Below are 19,805 nucleotides of genomic sequence, written 5' to 3' on the forward strand. Positions count from 1 at the left end.
TTTTATTTAGAAAATTTTTCAGTCATCTGAACATGTTAATCTTTTCTGAAAAGAAGTGTTTAACTCATGTTGCTGTGCTGGAAGTACCCCCAGCATTGCCTGACTGAGAGCAGATTAGCTCCTTAGAACTGAAAGCAGTCACAGTTTGGAGTGCTCTTGAATGGCTGATGAATAAATTTGGCTTGTCAGTCTGGGAATGGAGCTTGAATAGAAGGATCCTGCAAAGACAGTTGTAAGGAAATGAGAAACAATGTGTCTGTTGTACCTGGTTGTCTCATTCTTAATTGGCCTTGTAGTTCATGCCAGATTTGAATTAGCAAATATTAAGCACCAGTGCAGTTAGGCAGCCATTTCTCTGTGCATAGAAGTGTTCTAAGTAATGAAAAAAACCCCATCTCTTTTCCCAAAATTTCCGTTAGTATAATAGTCATCTTCTTAATGTAACCTCTCTGAATAAATAGTTTTAAAGTCCTTTAGATCTTCATTTTTAGGAAGTGTATCTATGACGATTTAAGGCTATGCCAGCTGTTACAGCCTAGGAGCTAATTCTATAGTTCTAGCACAGATTCCTCTTAAAATAACTGGAAGCATTTCTGGAATTGAAATGTCTCGAATTATTTTTTGTGATAATAATTTCTCTGACTGCATGAATGTGACTTCAAATTGCCAGTGACCTACAAGGAGGAATGTTGGAGGTGTTGGAGATCTTTCAGGTAAATCTGATGTGCTAGCAACTCTGATAATGCCACATGAATTTCATTCTGCTGAAAAGGGATTGCTAGTACAGAGCCTTTTTTTTGAGAGAGAGGTAGAAGTCGGTCAAAGAGCTTCACAATTGCTGAGTTGTGTTTGCTGCTGTTAAACTTTTAAGCTACGTGGTTATTTCTTAGTCCGACAGACTGTAGAAGAAGCAGTTGGAGAGTAAGGCTGAAATAAAAACCCCTTGCTATTCCACCCTCCGTTCTTTTCCTTGACATTACACATTTGAGAAGTCAGCAGTGTTTGTGTGTAAGTTCACTCACAACCACTTACAATATGTCCTGTAAAAAACCTCTGGATACTAAATGTTCCTCTTCTCACCGTCTCTCTGAAAGGGGCTGTGTGCAACCCCAGTGTTTCTTTGTTTTAGGTATCACCTTGCCCTGCGTCGTTCCTGGAGCGTATGGGCCCCCAGGGACTCCCGGCTTTCCAGGATTGCCAGGTAGGGAGACAAGCTGGTTGCAGTGCACTGGCTGGCTGCCAAGAAGCACTTGTTCCGCAAGGGAGATAATACCTACTAATTAATCTCTAAGTGATAGATATTCCAGAGAGTTAATTGGCAGAACAATGTTCCTTTTGTTTATTTTTTTTTTCTCCAAAGAGATCTGGCTTAAATCCCATGGGGGACCATGCTGACTGCACCATTTCTTCCCTTTCAAGTAGCCTCTGAACACAGACCCTCTCCTTCTGTGTTTCTGTAGCTGATGAAACAACCATAGCTTTGAGACTTAATTTAGCTTAATTTGTGTATCCAGGGAGTGTTTTCAATACTAGCTTTGCAGAAAGAGTCTGATCCTATTTTCTTGTGCGGTGTTTTTGTCTTCCACTGTTCATTCATTAATATTATTTATTAATACATTTTTACCCTTAGGTGCCAAAGGCAGCAAAGGCTTTCCAGGCATTCCAGGCCAACCTGGATTACATGGGTCAAAAGGACATCCAGGGTCTCCAGGAATAATAGGCTTGCAAGGGGAACCTGGTAAGAGGGAAGTTACTGGAGTTCTTTTTATTGTCTAATTAATGTGTACAATATTTTATCAAATGAGTTGTCCAGCCTTCTTGGCCACTTTTCTGCCTGGTACAATCATAACACTCCATTGAGAGCTCGATTGTGCTCCTTCCAAATGCAATTTCTGCAAGCAAATGGTTGCAGCTTGGAAGAAAACAAAAGAAATGTTCAGGATACTTGTTACCTACCCGTAATACGACATCGCTGCTGGAAGGAAAGAGGACAACCAACACAATTTGTTTCTCCAGAGACCATCATAATGTGCTTTGTTACAGTTTAGGTTTACTACAAGTTTAGTGTAAAAAAACCCACATGTGGTACTGTGGTACAGGCGTGCTGTACACAGTGTTTGGACTCAGTTTAGCTGTGGGGATTTCGGATGGTTGTGTAAATACAAGAGCAAGCAGCAGAGGTGGAGAAGGAATATTCCTAAAGCTAGGTTGCTATGTATCCATCAGGTTTCTCTGGATATGGCTGAAGAAATCTCTATCCTTTCACTGCAATTAAGGGGGGAATGTCATCTTTATGGGGTCACTGATTTCATGACATAACCCCCGAGCAGTGTGACACATCCACACAGCAGTGTCTTCTGTCCCACAGTGCCATAAGTTGTCTGGCATAGAGGGCTGAGTAAGAAAGGAGTGGTGAATATGAAATCTTTGCAGCTTTTGTGGTTGATTATGGTAGTGAGATACTGCCTGTAGCCTGAAATTACCATCTTCCTCCTTTTTTTTGTCCTTTTTGCCTAATCTGCCATCTAGTGAAACCAAGCTTGTAAAGCTGCAACTGTCTGCAGCTCCCAGATACTCCTAAAGTATTATTTTGTTAAAAAAAAAAAGGATATTTTAGCTGTTTTACACAGTTTCATCACTTTCTGTCACCAATTATTGTTTCTAATTCAGTACTGAAACCTTCTACAACTTGCCAAACAACTTTTTCTTGCACGGAAACTTTTAAAATGTTGATTTAGTTAGAGATGCTATTGGAAGCAGATATTCTGTACTTCTGCTGTATGACATTTACTGGTTTTCTCTAAGGCTTCCCTGGGCCTCGGGGAGAGCAAGGATTACAAGGACTTCCAGGACTGGATGGAACAGATGGTCTGCCTGGGAAAATGGGCGCCTCAGGCTTAGCTGGAACAAAAGGAGCTCCTGGAGATGTATTTGGTGCTGAGAGTGGAGCCCTGGGAGAGCGTGGCCGACCTGGGCTCCCAGGTGATAAAGGGCTTACAGGTGATCTTGGATTTCCAGGACCAAAAGGTAAGCACTGATACTGCTTGTATCTGGGAATATCAGACTGGTTTTCTTTCAAAAATCTTTCCTCTTTCCAGTCTCCTTAGAATATTGTGTTAGCATTCCTCTAAGCTGCGACGATTTGCAGGTTTTCTCTTAGAATCTGATGCAACTCAAAGGCTTTTATTAAAATCTGCTTTTTAATTAAAAGTGTGAATTTTGTTTTATTTGTTCTGTAACCTTCCATCTCTCTGTTCCCAGGGTTAGATGGAAGACCAGGCCTCCTAGGTATTAAAGGCGAACAGGGTAATCCAGGATATTCGGGTGTCCCTGGATTGCGGGGACCTCCCGGTCCTGGAGGTCCTTTTGGCATCAAGGGGAAACCGGGACCCATGGGGTCGGTTGGCCTTGCAGGAGCACCAGGTGTGTAATGCCTTCGGGTGAAGACAAGTAGCTAAGCTGAATGCTGCACTGCTGAGGAAGCGATTCCATGATTCTAAGTGGGAGAGAGATTTGGCATTTGCTAAGGGTGAGCTCCTGCCTCTGGTTAGGGGTAAGAGAGTACAGGATTTGAGCCTTTGCCTCCTGCCTAGGCTGTAAGAAGTACAGCAGGAAGACAGGAGAAAGCATCTTAAATGTCTCAGTATTTCAAACATCTCTGCTCTTACATGCTGGCTGTATCATTGACTAATTTCATTTGCCATTTTCATGGCAAATACTTTCTAATATATGGGGTTGCTTGGAATGTGACTAATAGATTCAAAAATGGTTGGCTTTCTCAGAACAAGCACTTTGGTCTTCTCTTTCTTGTTGCTGGGGCAGAAGAGAATTTTATGGCCCTTCACTTTAAGGGGAGAAAAACCCACCACTTGAGTACAGCAGTATCTCTCAAGCTGCACAGACTAAAGTGTTTCATGATAACTGCATGTGCAAGACTTGACAACCAAGCAAAGAGGGACCTGGGAATTAGTAGATAATGGTCTGTGATATAATTCATCTGTTCTGACATGCAGAGCAACAGTGCTGGAGGACAGTGACAATCAATGAATGAAAGCAGTAACGCCATTTGAGATGAAAATCACAGAGTTTTGAAGCTTTTTTTTTTATTTTAACATTTTTTTTTATTTTAACATTAACATTGCTTTTGCCTCCTTACTGTTATACATTTTTGGACTGTTTGCCATATATGACTTTTCTTCAACTGTTTTTAAAAACCTTCCATTGCTATGATGACAAGCACCAAATGATGAAGTTTTTTGCTGCTGTTGTCTCTCTGAATCATTAATTTCTTTGGTACCCTTGTTCTTTCTGTTTACATATTGTCTGTTTTCTCCTTCACCATGTTTCTATTCCATTTATCATCAACTCTCCATTTCTGATGTCACACTGTTTGGTTATGGGTTCTTCACATAGGCTGTCAAGGTGAGAAAATGCACTGTAGCATAAAAGCTCATGGACTAACAACCTAGCTTTTAATGCTACAAGAATTGCATTGACTGTAGGTGATACCCCTTATTATTGCTAGTCAAACCAGAAGGCAAAGAACCATTGTAGTGGGAATGCTCAGACAGTAACAAAGCCTGAAGCCTATAAGGAAATCCTTAATATATACGGATCTTTAGTGTGTGTTTTCTTTGCCTTCTTAAATAAAGCAGCCATTTCATGTTCTGCTTTTAAAAATAGTGGCTTGTACCTTCAAAAAGTTTAAGCCCTGAGCATAACGAAGCTCGTATATGGGGTGCTACTGCTGCAAATGCCATTTTTCAGAAGCCACCTACTTTTTCCTTCTCTTCCTCCCTTCGGATCTGAGCATTCTGTTTTCAATGGTTTGAGCCTTTACTTAAAATTGTGTAAACCATTACAAAGCTTCAGATAGAAGCATCCTGAAACATTTAGAAGCAAAACAGTGCATATGGTCTTGGCTTTGTGACAGGACAAGCAGAAGCTTATTCCCCTAGTTGAGCTATTTGCTCTTGGAAGTAACGCTTGAGCTACCAATGTGGAAAAGAAACTTGGCAAAACAAGCCTCTCCGATTATCTCTGGTTCACCCAGAGGCCGGGGCAGGCCACAGAAGCTGACATTAATGGTGCTGCCCATTCTGGTTTGGCTGCCTTGGTGACGATAAAGGTAAGACTGGTGTGCTACAGTTGAGTGCCTGGTAAAGGAGACAAAAACCGATACATCATAAGGGGTTTCACTCTTGCTGGTTGTGTAGTGATGTAGGCAGTAACCCTCTTCATATGTATTTTTTTATTAGATAACTAATGCTTTTGCAGTTCTAAGCTTTATGCCTATTAGTAGGCTGCATGTGCCGTAAGGTTCATTCGTCATGTTAGAAACAATGCTGTGTTTAAGGAGTTTGGGAAGCTGTCCACAAATTGTCCTAGTGTTGTGTGACATAATCTATGGAGTTATTTTTTGTATTGATTCAGGACTTCCTGGAGCCAAAGGCTTGGCTGGGGATGTGGGTCCACAAGGCCCTGCTGGTATGAAAGGCTTCCCAGGTCTTGATGGTACACCAGGATCCCCTGGGGAAAGAGGATTCTTAGGGCCGCCCGGACCTTTTGGTCAAGATGGACATCCAGGTTTCCCTGCGCCAAAAGGTATGTGTTCACCTGACATTACTGTGTCCACAAAAAAATAACCTAATTAATACTGATTTTAGGCCCAGCTTGTCAGAAGAGCACAACTTCTCAACTAGTGTTGGAATGCATTTCTTTTGCTGCTGAGTTGTGAATTACAAATGATGGATTTAATTATCAAATCATGGTCAAGAGGAAGTCCATCTTAAAGGACGTGGACCCTTATGGACAAAGGATCATGCAAATCAAGATAGAAAGGCAAGAAAATTGAAGAAATGAGGAGCAGTGTAATTTATAGAAGGGAGAGAATGAAGCACAAACTGAAAGGGAAATAAAATTTTGCAATCTGTATGGTCATTACGCATCAATACAATAGCTGGCTACTTGGAGAATTCTGCGTTATTTTAGGCAGAGAGTGGCAGAGCTATTAATATGCAACTTCATGTTGCTCTCTTGGAAATTGACTGGGTTTTGCTGTCCAGTGGGGGCAGGGCCAAGCTATCAAAGGTGAAGTGAAAAGTGCTGGTTGAAAATACCCTGAGTGGAGACCCACGAGGGGAGCAGCCTTGCTGTGCTTGTGCCATGAAGTTTTACTGCTCAGATGTGGGGGACTCATGGTGCCTTTACCTACCAGCTAGGTGGATATGCAGCATACCAGAAGAGACTGATTTTCCCTTTCTGTTTCTCACCTTTTCTATACAGGCGAGAAAGGCTCTTCTGGCCTGCTTGGTTTCCCTGGCATGCCAGGTCTGCCGGGTGTCCCCGGGGTGAATGGGTTTAAAGGAGCTCCTGGCACAGCTGGAGGAAAAGGGAGCCCTGGAGCTGTGGGACTCCATGGTCAAAAAGGTAAGAAACAGCTGAAAGGCTTTTGCTGGCTGTGCAGCAGAGGGACATAGGAAGCTCTTCTAAGATATGTGTACTTAATGTTTTCTTCTAAATGCTGTGTTCTGTTCTTCCTTGTGAAATACTTTGGCCTGGTTGCCAAAGATGCTGAGCACTTACTGATGAATTTGCATCAGGAGACATGGAAAAGTTCTGGTTTTGTCTGCCAACTTCTAATGTTATACCCTTTCTCAGATTATTTTGCAAGAAGATTTACTGGCTTCTTATTTCTTCAGGTGACAGAGGTGATGTAGGTCCACCTGGTCTTCCTGCTCTTGGGCTTCCAGAACAGGCAGTGCAGTTCAAAGGAGACAAAGGAGATCCTGGGTTAGCTGGACTTGGAGGATTCCCTGGACCTAGAGGTATTTCACAACATTGTAGTTAGTTGCCAGTGTCAGTTCTTCAGCAACTGTGCTTATTCTCAGTCGAGCATGGTCTATCCTTTTGACGGCCCCTGCAGTATTACTGTTTTCTGTTCTGTCATTCACGGTCTAGCATGATTTGCATACAGCAATTCTGAATTTTGAAAAAACAAATTTCCTTTGAAGCTCTGTTCTGCAGTGCTAACATCATCCCTTCCTTCTCTTAAAGGGGAGCTCTGGGTAACAATCAGTTGGCCCAAATGAGCTGTACGTCTGTATTATTAAATGAAATTACACTCTTTTGTAAACCCAGGTGATAAAGGAATCCCAGGCAGCCGTGGACAGCCTGGTCTCCCTGGTCCAGTGGGGTCAGCAAGCAAAGAGAAAGGTCTTCATGGTGACCCAGGCTTCCCCGGTCCACCTGGACAGCCTGGGCTGCCGGGACAGAAGGGTACACATGGTATCGTAGGATTTCCAGGAATGCCAGGAGACAGGGTAAATACCTTCTTAAGTATCTTCATCTTCTCTGAGTCCTCTCAGGAAAATCCTGTGTTGTAATTGGTGCTGTGTGTAATTGGTGGCAAAGCAGCAGAAACAAGCAGGATTTTTCCTTACAAAACTTCCAGGTTATTTTCATTTGGCTCATATTGTTGAATGACACTTCAAATACTATTCCTTCCTACATCTTTGTGGTCTGTTATCCCTCATGACTCAAACTTGGAACAGCAAGAATAAAAAGCAAAGGCTAATTTGTGGTTTTGTTTGGTGTAATCTATTTGTTTGTTTGTTTGTTTTCAGGGTCCAGATGGTATCACTGGAGCACTTGGATTCCCAGGACCTATTGGCCTCCCTGGTCCAAAGGGTAAGAAATTTTCCATAGTGTCTGTGGTCTTTCAGTAGACACAGTCCTAACATGCATGACTGAAATGAATGAGGAGCGTTCTAGAAGTGTCTGTTGCTCTCCAGTGACTGGCTTCAAATGACATGTCTCCTCATAAGGGGCTTCATTCAGATGAGACCAGTCCCAGGCCAAATGTCTGAATACTTTATGGTCTTTTGGAAGTTCGGCCACGGCACTGTGTGGAGCATGTTGGACAGTACGAGAGGCACCCTTCTCTCTCATCTCCTTGTGTCAAAAGTATAAAGGGCAGGATGTGGTGCAATTACCCATAAATATTTGTCTTATCATGCACTTACATGGGTGAATTTGCATCTGTTGCTGTTGAAGCATTTTCAAACTCAAGTACGTCACTTACTATTGTCTTTGTTTGCTCCTTGGATTTGAAGCGTAAGCAAGGTTTATTTTCATAAACAAGGCTGTTGAGTAGCCCTGAAAACTGCTCCCCACAGTCCATTAGGGAATTGCCTTCCCACCTTGTCTGTCTTTTCCAGGTGACCAGGGAGAGCCTGTTGGCATTCCTGGTATTGCTGGAGCAAAAGGAGAGCGAGGGGACCCGGGCTTCCCAGGTAAAGTTAGCCCTTGATTGCTCACTTCAATAATGTAAAATTCTAGAGATGAAGCTGGATGGCATTGCCCAATTCGGGTATTTTTGTGATCTATAAATTTAAATACCTTAGCCCTCTCCTGGCAGTGAGATTTGAGGAGTCTGGAATCCAGGTGGGGCACAAGTCTGGATGATAATGAACATGTTAGAGAGCAGCCTAACTCTAATGCTGGGTCCCACTTCAGGTCTTGAGAAGGAGCTTGTGAACTTGCACTGGTGTTTGGCATCAAGGGAGTCCAATCCAGAGTCCAGACCTTGGCTAAGCAGACACAAGTGCTGCAGCCTCAACATAACATGTTTCTTATGCTCTTCACTCCTTCCTGCAGTTTGACTTGTGCTCTGGCATGTCGTCTGTTTTTATCCTTTCAGGAGAGAGAGGGAGAGAAGGACCCAAGGGAGAACCAGGCTACCCAGGAAACACTGGGGTCAGTGGGCTCAAAGGCAGCCCAGGAGATCTTGGCCGAGAAGGACCAGCAGGTACTGGATGAGGCACCTAAGTTCTGAAGTTCATGGTGTGACTGTGGAACCTGGTTGTTCCCTTAGCCCTGCCTGGCTTGTCTTAGCTGAGGCTTAAATAAGAAGACGGGAATTTTGTTGACACTAGTGTAAGGTGTCACATTGTCTCATCATGACTGATCCTGTGGATCAACCATGTGAATCCCACACATTGAAACCTAAAGGAATTCCTTTAACAAATAGGGAAGACCTCAGGTAGAAGCAGTAGTAACTTCTTTGCAGCTGCTTATGGGCAAGGCTGCTCTGAAATCTTCCATCGCAACACTTCTGTCTGTTCCCTCTCCAGAGCCGAACCTACCCAGAAGGATGGCTATAAGTGTCTTTGGGTAGTGGTGTAACTAGCAGGTAGATTCTCAAATTGTTCTCAAGGTTAAAGATGGCAGTGACAGTTGTTATTAGAATATTTTGTTTGAAAACCAATTTAATTAGTTATGCAGTATGTGAACTGTTCCAGTGTGTCACTTGGTGGATGATGAAGAATGTCATTGCTATGACTTATAAATAAAGCTGTCAAGTAAATAGTTTGATAAGTGCTATGCCAGTAGTGGTAGTGAGGAGAGGTTTGGATCTCATTTTGCTTTATCTACATAGTAATTTATTCACCCATCTTAGGAGTTAAGGAGCCGCAAGATGGAAGCTGTGAGCTGTTCCAGCCTGGATCTGTGGTACAGGAACATTTTTCTGCTTGTTTTCAGGAATCCCTGGAAATGCTGGGCTGAGAGGAACCCCTGGGCCACCAGGACCTCCAGGGCAGCCAGGATCTGTCGGATTCCCTGGAGCTCATGGAGCAGCTGGACCTAAAGGTACATCTGGAGTGTGCACATGGAGGGGAGCAATAGGGTCAGAAAACTGGTGTTTCAGCCAAGTGTGTCAGTGTAGGCAGGCAGCTCTCCATTGTGTGAGCCAGCTGTGCGTGGGAAATCAGCTCATTTCTTGGCTATGCTGGTGCAGGCACCAGCTGCTAGAAATGAGCAGAGGAGTGGTTGGAAGGGGAGAGTCTCTCGCTTGATTTGGGTCACTGGCAGTTCACTGAGGCTAAAACCCATGAGAGCAGTGGGAAAAATTTCCATGGAGGGGGTCCTGCGTGAAGGAAAACTTTACATATGGTGTTGCCCCATGTGTCAGATTTCTCATACGTGTTGCAGTCTCCATGAAACATCGTATGCATTTCCACCTAGCTAGATTATTTGCTTATTTGTTCACTTGCGTGTTCCCAATGTCTCTTCAGGGTTTCATGGATTTCCGGGTTTAAATGGTCTGAATGGCTTGCCAGGCACAAAGGGGTCTCCTGGAACACCAGGTAATGGAGTAGTAGAAGTGTCATAGCTGGGGAAATGCACACACTGGTCCATCATGAGAGCAGTGGTCCCCACAAAATTCCCCTGTTTCACCTGGGTCTGGATTTAATTATAACGTGAGGAAAAACCTCAGGATACTGAATGAGCATGAGCAAATTTTTCTTTGATGCCAGTAAGAACAGGATGCAGCCTGTGGAGTGAAAAGGCTTTTCTGGTGATTGTTGTCCTTGTATTCCTGAAGGACTATGTCACTGCTGGAAAGCCGATGGAATGAAATCACAGAACTCTTCCATTCTAATGGGTGTTTGATTTTAGCAGGGCAGCATCAAATGCTTGCTGTGAGTTGGGCTTAGTGATGGCATGTTTCCTTACTGCTCTCCGTAGCCCCCAATTTTGTGGAGCTCAAGAAAAAGACATCAGTAAAATCAGAATCCTTGATCAGTTACTGGATTTTGCTTTTGGGAAGCTTCTGCTGTTTTTTTTGTTTGTTGGTTGGTTTTGTATTCTTAACTATATGAAATAGAACATGCTTCTGTTTTGCAAACAGTGTTTTACTAAATGTAAAGAGGTGGAGAAAGACCTTTCCAAAGAGACATGTTTAGTTAAAGTCATCTCGTAAAGCAGCACTTAAAATTTGTGGCAGACATTTTATGCATAAAAATGGACAAACAATCTTGATGTGTACAACTGAAACGATACTTGTGTTTTCTATGGAAGGTAATGATTTGTAGCATATAGATCCTCCACAATTTTCATATCTGAGAGAGCTGCGTAGTGTTTCCTCTACCAGAGTGACGTGAGGAACATGTCCCTGCAGCTCTTCTGGGGAGCCCCTGCCCTGCACCGCTTGTGCCTCAGTGTGTCTTCTGCAGTGGGATGTGGAAACTGGTCTGTCCGTGTTGGAGCATGTAGCCCACTAGATTATTTAAAGACCAGAAGCCTGAGTCTATGTTGCATCCTTTTGAGAGACACAGCATACAGTCTGGCAGGGAAATCCTGTTCAGAGCCTTGTGCAGGAGCTTGTGGGAAGACCAGAACAGTCATACACTTCTCTCTCAGCATCTTGCAGATTGTTTAAATTCACTCTGCACAACCAGAATAGCACATGAGGCACCAAATCTTTCTGTTGCTCTGCTGAAAACAGCAGAGAGAATAGTAAATAGCTAATTTTTTTAATTACAACTCAATTTGTGTAATAATTTAACTGCAATTAGGCAATTTAAATAGGCTCTCTTGTCTTTGTTAACCATGTTTAATTAGGTCTGAGTGAAGCTGGACTGAAAGGCCCCGCAGGTCTCCCAGGTCCAAAGGGTGAAGAAGGTTCTCCAGGCTTGGGTAGAGGAGCTCCAGGATTCCCTGGACCAAAAGGCTCGTCAGGAGACATGGGTAAATACTGACATTCTGGAAGCCCAGCAGGATGTATTGTAGCTCAGGTTAATGGGTTGCATCATCAGTCACCAGCAGAATTACCAAAGAGAACTCCTAAAGCCACAGAGGTGATAGTAGTTTGACAGCTACACGTTAAATCTGCGATGTGGCTATATGTTTGAGAAACTGTTGGTTATATAGTTCTCACTGTGTCTATACCTCTCCTGAACAGCAAAATATTTTTTCCTGCATGTACTGAGATGTCTCTTTGTTCTCCTCAATATAAACACTACTCAACCACTACTTCTGTCCATGTCTGGGACGATCACTGAAGAGCTTTGGGTACACTCTCTCACTTTGTATTTCTTATTGTAGGTCCTCCTGGTCCTGTGGGACTGCCTGGCTTGCCAGGAACACCCGGAGCTTCTCTTCCTTCTGACATACGTGGCAGACCCGGGGATGCTGGCCTTCCAGGAACTGATGGGAGCTCAGGTATGAAGAGATGCCTTTTAAGGAGAGTGTGTGAGCTGGGAGGCAACAAAGCTTCATTGCTACTCAGAGGTACATAAGAAGCATTTGCTCTAGGGGTCGACAGCAAATATAGTTGGAAAGATTTGTGATGGTGGTGTTGATACCCATTCAGTACCTCACAGCCTTGTCGGAGAGGCTGATACTCTCGACCTTTCCCTAGCCAAAGATTTGAGGCCACTGCTCATGTTCTCCTAGGGAACAGCTGAGTCACCAGGCTAGCTACCAGGTGGCACCAGGGCTATGCTCAGGCCTGGCATTCAAAGCTAAATTACTGTGGTTACAAGGATTTTAAAGTTTATGAGAGCTAAGCAGGTGGGGTCTGGTTCTTTTCCTTCAGGAAGAGGACACCCCTGAAAAATACAGACACCTGAACCATGACTGTCCTCTAGAAAGACACACTGAGAGTAGACTCAGTTTTTCCTTTGCCCGAGGAGCAGATTGTGCTAATTACTCCTGTTGTCTCTAGGTCTTCCAGGTCCTCCAGGACCACGAGGGCCCCCTGGCCCAGCTTCTGACCAAGGTGACACAGGCAATCCAGGTTTCCCTGGTGTTCTTGGCTTGCGAGGCATTAAGGGTGATGTGGGACCCACTGGTCCAATTGGACTCCCTGGAGCATCTGGATTGAAAGGTAATCTTGCCTTGAAAGGGTCTGGGTGGGGCTTGGCAGCTGTCACCTTGACAGTAGGAATGGCTGTTGTGTGGTTAGTGTGGCTGCTTTGGATCGAGTCCTCGTGCAGGTGTGAGCACAGCTGAGTTTGCCGTCCAAGTCTGCCCTTTTGACCCATGCAGGTTTTACCTACTGACTACAAAAGCAGCAAAATGAGGCCAGTTCCAGGTGCCCTGCAGTGTGTCCCTTTTGATTCCCCTTCCCTTCCCTTCCCTTCCCTTCCCTTCCCTTCCCTTCCCTTCCCTTCCCTTCCCTTCCCTTCCCTTCCCTTCCCTTCCCTTCCCTTCCCTTCCCTTCCCTTCCCTTCCCTTCCCTTCCCTTCCCTTCCCTTCCCTTCCCTTCCCTTCCCTTCCCTTCCCTTCCCTTCCCTTCCCTTCCCTTCCCTTCCCTTCCCTTCCCTTCCCTTCCCTTCCCTTCCCTTCCCTTCCCTTCCCTTCCCTTCCCTTCCCTTCCCTTCCCTTCCCTTCCCTTCCCGTGATGTCCACATGCACCGGTGGCGTGCTTGTTGACTACAGTTACTCAGTTGCATATACTGTCTAGGCAAAGGCTGGAGATGCTGTTCCACCCCACCTGTTATGTATGCTGAGGGGCACAGTGTGCTGGATTTAGGTCTCCACAAGAAGCTAAGAGGATTGTAGGAGTTAAGAGATCTTGTTCCAGGCTAAGGCAGTGAGCAGGTTGCTCTCTCTTTGCTCTCTGCCAAAGGAGACCAGAGGGCAGCTGCAAACAAGAGCTCTGCTAGCAAGGTTTCAGAGAGACTGCAGAGCTCAAAGGCCAGGAAACGACAGAGAACCATTGCCAGGTGAAGAACTGTACGCTGTCTTTGTAGGCCAGCAGCTGCCCACCCCTCTGACCTGTGCATAGAGATGGATTCAAACAGAAAAGTTGTGTACTCTCCACTTTCCCTGGGTTACCCAAGGAAGAGAAGAATGCTTTCAATAAAGTGTAATTATGTAGCCATGAAAATTCTTGTGTTGAGGCTCTGCAGCCATTCTGACCATCAGAATGGTCAGAGTTCCTTAAGGGTTGTGGTCGCCTCCTTCTCAGAGCTGAAATGCTGTTGCCACTGCTGCCATCAGTATGTTTCTCAGTGCCCCAGCTGTGGAGAAGAATCAGGACCCTGTGCTCAGCCCCTGAGATCTTTAGCTGTGTGTCTTTGCAGGTATAAGAGGGGACCCTGGCCTTATGGGGATGCCAGGTAAAGACGGGCCTGCAGGGGACCCTGGTCACCCCGGGCTGAAAGGTGAAATGGGCCATCGAGGTGAGTGCTGGGGGATTTGAAAACCTGTACTTCATTGCACATGCTTTGGCTGGGAAACATTTCAGAGCTCCCTTGAATGGACTTATTTGGGGAACTCTTAGTTTCTTAGAGATTGAAATAAATTAGAAAGAGCTTTTTACCACTTTTTACAAAGATAGCCGGTGCTGATGTACTAAGGCAGATTTAATTCTTTTGTCAGTATTATCTTCAGAACTGTGAAGTTTCTATGAGGTGCTTACACTTTCATTTGCACTGTGTGCAGGTCTCCCTGGCCGACAAGGGGCTCCAGGTATAACCCCCCAGCCAGAAGAAATCACAGCCCCTGCAGGCTTACCTGGCCTGCCAGGAATAGATGGTGTCCCTGGCTTTGATGGAGATCATGGATTCCAGGGCCCAGCTGGAAAACCAGGTAAAACGTACACTTGGATCACTGAAATGCTTTCACAGTCACCAGATGGAAACCTGAATCTTAGGTCTGATGTGGCTTCAGACCGAGATCAGTAGCTCATCCCAGATCTCAGTGCTGCATTTTCAGCCTTGCTTAATGTTCAGCTGCACCTCTTGATCCTTCAACAGACAATCAGATCATGTAGAATCCCCTTGTGGAGTGAGTTGTTTGTAACCACAGCTGTTGAAGAGTGACCTCTCAACATGGCTGCTGACAACGTATTTCTCTTCTGGAACATGATTGCAGGAATGAAGGCATTAGTATGACGAAATAATGATATAAATAATTGTATTTAATTTCAGGTTCAAAAGGTCTGCCAGGAAGGTCTGGCTTGAAAGGACGTGATGGTTTGCCTGGAACACCGGGCATAGTTGGAGATCCAGGACCTCCGGGTGCACCAGGGCCACAAGGATTTGAAGGTAATTTTGTGCTTTGGGGAGCACAGATCAGAAAGAAGCGACCAGTAGAACTCCGTTTGCCTGCAGGTTCTGCAGATACTCTTCCCACCACCCGCTTACCTTAGGAAACCAGGTGTTGTGCCTTATATTGTGTCTTGCATCTGCAATGAAGTAATTTGAATCTTCGGTGAGGAGGATTATGTCACGTGTGGTTGTCTGTTGTCTGTTGCTGCTGGTGTTTCCCTTGGTAGAGTTCTGAACATCTTTTGGTTTTGTTGTTTTGTGGATGTGGGAGACATCTTGAACATCTAAAAGAGCAAAGTGACATCCACAGTGAACACAGCTGTGAGGGCTGGATAGCAGAGGGAAGCAAGAGCGAGAGAGAGAAGGTTTGGGTTCTGCCAGAGATTTGTCGTATAACTTTTGGCGTGTGTCAAAACAATATCATTGTGGAGAGTACTATAGCTTTGGTTGGTGCTTTGAGACCCTCAGAATTATTGCACTGTGAGATATGTGCTAATACATTAGCACCAGAGCTGTTGGGCAAGGAAGGAATATTAAATGTGGTAGGAAATGGGTGGATGCTGCTGTGAAATGGCTGGTTTTGGAACTGCTAAGTCTCATTATTCATGTAACAACCATCAAAACTCCTCATTGTACAAGACTGACATAAGCACAATGACAGCGATGCCAAAATCAGGTATAGAGCCAGCTGATGTCCATGCTGCCGATTAGTAACAGTGACTCCTTTTCTGTTTTCTAGGTGTTGCTGGAAAACCAGGCTTGCTTGGTTTGCCGGGAATGCCGGGTCGGAGCGTGGGTGTTGGATACACATTGGTGAAGCACAGTCAGTCAGACCAAATCCCACCATGTCCCATAGGAATGAATAAGCTCTGGGAAGGCTACAGCTTATTGTACGTGGAGGGGCAGGAAAAGTCCCACAACCAGGATCTTGGTGAGCTGACAAAATTCTCTCAGGCATAACCAATGTAGCCAAAACCAATGTAACCAATGTAGCCATTTCAAATGAGCAATCTGCACTGGTACTGCGGGTGGTTGTAGTAGAAGTGGTGGGAGTCTGCTTGGCCAGAATCTGTACCGGGAGCAGTGTCACTTGTCCTGTCCTCCACCACTCGCGTGCTGTGTGTGAGCTGGAGCCTTTGGCACATACTTGACAGAACCACTTCTCTGATTTTTTTTCCAGGTTTTGCTGGCTCGTGTTTGCCTCGCTTCAGCACCATGCCTTTCATTTACTGCAACATCAATGAAGTGTGCTACTACGCCAGCCGAAACGACAAATCCTACTGGCTCTCCACCACTGCGCCCATCCCCATGATGCCGGTGGACAGCGAGCAGATCCCGCAGTACATCAGCCGCTGCTCGGTCTGCGAAGCTCCTTCCCAGGCTGTGGCCGTGCACAGCCAGGACATCACCATCCCGCAGTGTCCCCTCGGCTGGCGCAGCCTCTGGATAGGATACTCCTTCCTTATGGTGAGGATGCTATCACTAACGCAAAGGCAGCTTTAAACATTTCTAAATCACCTTTTTGATTAGGTGACTGAGACTGTATTCTGGTTGTTGCTTACAGGAAATCGGGGCCCTGTAGCTTCTTGCCCTGGTGCGTTTATTCCTTAGCAGCTGGCCTGCTGCCAGCTGAGTTTGTTCCCATTCAGCTGCTCTTCTACTGCTCAAGTTCAGTAGTAATGTTGATGCAGCAGCTCCATATTGCACAGATATTCTTTGTTCTTCGAACCTTTAAATGTGGAAACACTAACTGAGCTATAGCATTGTCTTAATCCCCTCTTTCAGTGGAAAAAGTAGAATATTTTCCATCACACCCTTCTAGAAGCTCCTTAGTGTAAGGTTGTTAGAAAAGTATGAAGTCAGCATTAGTTTCCAAATTTTCCCAGCTTGCAGGTGAAAAGCTGGTTTTCCATTATCCCAGACGTGTCTATTCAGCCTAAGTGCATTCCTTTGCTCATTCACCCGTAGCCCTGGCTCACAGGACAGACACTGCACAGGTACCATTGTGGTCACCTGTTGTACTCCTTTTAACACCGGAGCTGGAGGACACCCCTCTTTGCCTCCCGCTCCGTTCCTCTGAACCCATCTAAACTGACATCCTTATTTCAGCACACTGCGGCTGGTGCGGAAGGTGGAGGTCAGTCCCTCGTCTCACCTGGATCTTGCCTGGAGGATTTCCGTGCCACTCCGTTCATCGAATGCAACGGCGCGCGGGGAACGTGCCATTACTTTGCAAACAAATACAGCTTCTGGCTGACGACGGTGGAGCAGTCGCAGCAGTTTGTCAGCGCTCCTCCCTCGGAAACCCTGAAAGCGGGACAGCTTCGCACGAGGGTCAGCCGTTGCCAAGTGTGCATGAAGAACTTGTAGTAACAAAAATGCGACGTTAAGTCTTTGTTACCTGAGAGTAGACATCACTGACGTGAAAAAGGATAAATTCATGAACCTGTTTGGTGTGTGGTTGATGGGTGAATCAGGACAGCCAGAATTATACTAAAATTGAGAGTCAAGTCGAGGAGTTTGACAGCACACAGAGGAGGGAAAGGCCAGTGCTCTGAAACCTCGTTTTTTTTATGGAACATGGTGCTACACTTTTACTTCCATGGGGTTTTTTCCCCCTCATTTATGGCTACCTCAGAAAGTCTCTGTGAGTTCCATATTCAGACCAAAGAGTAACTGAGGTCTCACATCACACCACTCCTCTGTCCGAGGAACACGCCAATCAGCATCAAGAGACTTTTGAAAAGTTATGCTTTATTAGTGTCTTTGCAAACAGTATTTGATTTAGTGAAAGGGAACAAAGACTCCTTCTCTTATGAAATACAGAGCTAGCTAAAATTTATCAGTGTGTTGCAGGAGACTTAGAAACTCTAAGCCTTATTGGTTGATAACTGACTTTCGTAGGAAAACTCAAAGATGAATTTGTTTTGCCTTGCGTGTTAAACAAATGGGATGTTCTTTCTTCTAGTGACAGGTAATCAGTTCTAAATCCATACTCTCATCCACGGCTGGCTTTAAAGAGCTACCCCGGTGGAAAACGCCATTTCTGGTGTGGGGATGAATCCAAACCACCTCTACCATTTTTCATAGCTTTCTGTTGAAATACGTTGCAGGTAAAATGTCTCCTCCAAGGTCTGTGCTTATCTCCTCGCAGGCAAAGGACATGCAGCCACCAGGAGTGTTTCATTGCTATGAATGTGCATTTCCTTTCTGAGGTAGCCTGGGCACACTTGGTTTGCAATTCTTCAGGCTGTGTGTGTTTGAAAAGTAGAGGCTTTAGTAGCCAGCAGCAAGCTTCTGCAGACACAGAGGTGAGCAGCTGAGGGATGTAAATGTTTACTGCTGCAGTTACAATATGTTGTATACTTCTTCCTCTGGGCTTTTTTCCTGTTAGCTTAAAGAACTCTATTTCTAGTGTATGCACTGTTAACTAGTCACACTTTCCTTCAGGGCATAATTAAAAAGAAGTGCCACTAATTGTATTATCCGTGTATATTTTGAGGGGAAGCCATGAAAAGGTATGCTAATATATATATAATGAATTCATTTAGTTGGGCTAAAGTTATTACCAACCCCTCTAGCATGAAGCATACGACCTCCTTGTATATTGACATCCCAGGACATTTGAGAAGTGCCTTGCAAATGCACTGTCACCTTGGCCTAAAAATCTTTGAGAAAAATTGTTAAGAAATTACTAATGCAAGACTGATACATTATTTTAAAAGAATATTTCTTTGCTAGGTTCTAGGGCTCTAGCTCTATCCAGTGAAGTACTTAAGAACGTGCTTACTTTTAAGCAGATAACATTTTTACTCTTAATGATTATTTACATGCATAATATTATCTTCCTAGATTGAGGCCAGAGGGCTCTGCATGTTCTAGAGTTGAACCACACTGGAGACAAGCAGAGAATTTATGAAGAACATTTTAGTCTTTCATTTAACTTATTTCTAATTGTGAAAGATCAACAACTGCTTTGGCTGTATTTTCCAAATACCTTTAAGGCATTTTAACGCACCCGAGGGACAATCCTTCTATGCAGAATAACCAGTGTACTGCTTAGCTTTCCTAGCACAGACACATCATATTGTATTTGCATCTTGGGTTATGCAGATACAACTTGAAAACAGTGTGCGCACAGTGAAGCCCACTGCTTTTGGAAAGTTGGTGCAAAGAACTGGCATGGGGCTCCATGGGGTTTGTCAGCCGTGGGGCTCCCATGGCGCTGTGCAAAGAGGTGTCAATTGGGTAGTGTGTCTACAGGGACTTGGGTTTATTTTTGAACACAGACACATGCAGATATGTTTTTTCCCCCCCAGGATCAGTGCCTTACGCATTTTAACCACCACTGCCTTCAGGGAGCTGCTGCTCTTGCAATAACCTGGTTGTTTGCTTTGTCCAAACCTCATCAGGTTCGAGCGGCCCGGTCTTTCCCCACGCTGTTCACACAGAACCCGTTTTCTGCCAGGTACGTGGGGTGGGGATTCCAACCACCAGCCATTCTTCGTCAGCCACATTTTCATAACCCTGTTTGTCTCCAAAAATCGAGAGGTCTGTGGAGTGCAGACCTGCCCTCGGAGCAGTGTCTACAGAACAAATCTGTGTTTGGAGTAAATACACTGTGCTCCACCAAGGGATTTTTTAATGTAGGTGCTTCCTTTTATTTTTTTTAGCAGTTACTGCTCAGGTCTGAGCATTTCAAAGCAAGGGCTTCATTTTCATCTGTGGGGAGGAGGGCGCTACAATTGCTGTTACACGAACAATAAGTTACTGTATTAATTAAGTCATGCTTTGTTTTAAAACAAACATGCAGGTAATCCATGGAGAGGGGAAGAAAATCATATTTTTATATCTGTATAGTTTCCAAACTGGTTAATAAACACTGAAGGCAAACAAGATGGAATATGATCTGCTTAACTGTTTTCTTGGAAATCACACTGGCCCTGATCCAGAACTGCAAGT

The 19,805-nt window shown here is 44.7% G+C and overlaps 1 protein-coding gene across 2 annotated transcripts in view; it reads left to right on the forward strand.

The window, feature by feature from the left end:
* COL4A6 (collagen type IV alpha 6 chain) overlaps positions 1-19,739 on the forward strand; it is a 125,054-nt gene extending 105,315 nt beyond the window's left edge. Inside the window, exons 24-45 of one of the 2 annotated variants that reach the window (XM_065077908.1) lie at positions 1,130-1,201; positions 1,631-1,738; positions 2,806-3,027; positions 3,262-3,423; positions 5,434-5,604; positions 6,286-6,429; positions 6,702-6,827; positions 7,141-7,322; positions 7,626-7,689; positions 8,220-8,294; positions 8,702-8,809; positions 9,544-9,651; positions 10,077-10,148; positions 11,407-11,532; positions 11,890-12,006; positions 12,512-12,673; positions 13,875-13,973; positions 14,236-14,382; positions 14,724-14,840; positions 15,583-15,774; positions 16,024-16,310; positions 16,730-16,842. In XM_065077908.1, the coding sequence (XP_064933980.1) occupies positions 1,130-1,201; positions 1,631-1,738; positions 2,806-3,027; positions 3,262-3,423; positions 5,434-5,604; positions 6,286-6,429; positions 6,702-6,827; positions 7,141-7,322; positions 7,626-7,689; positions 8,220-8,294; positions 8,702-8,809; positions 9,544-9,651; positions 10,077-10,148; positions 11,407-11,532; positions 11,890-12,006; positions 12,512-12,673; positions 13,875-13,973; positions 14,236-14,382; positions 14,724-14,840; positions 15,583-15,774; positions 16,024-16,310; positions 16,730-16,783 (2,915 nt within the window). In that variant the 3' untranslated portion in view covers positions 16,784-16,842. Of the gene's footprint in view, positions 1-1,129; positions 1,202-1,630; positions 1,739-2,805; positions 3,028-3,261; positions 3,424-5,433; positions 5,605-6,285; positions 6,430-6,701; positions 6,828-7,140; positions 7,323-7,625; positions 7,690-8,219; positions 8,295-8,701; positions 8,810-9,543; positions 9,652-10,076; positions 10,149-11,406; positions 11,533-11,889; positions 12,007-12,511; positions 12,674-13,874; positions 13,974-14,235; positions 14,383-14,723; positions 14,841-15,582; positions 15,775-16,023; positions 16,311-16,729; positions 16,843-16,952 lie in introns of those variants that run through there. The other variant, XM_065077907.1, reaches the window with a different exon arrangement.
* The last annotated feature ends 66 nt before the right edge of the window (positions 19,740-19,805 follow it).

The sequence above is a fragment of the Columba livia genome, chromosome 12 (assembly GCF_036013475.1).
Source record: "Columba livia isolate bColLiv1 breed racing homer chromosome 12, bColLiv1.pat.W.v2, whole genome shotgun sequence".
Taxonomy (NCBI): domain Eukaryota; kingdom Metazoa; phylum Chordata; class Aves; order Columbiformes; family Columbidae; genus Columba; species Columba livia.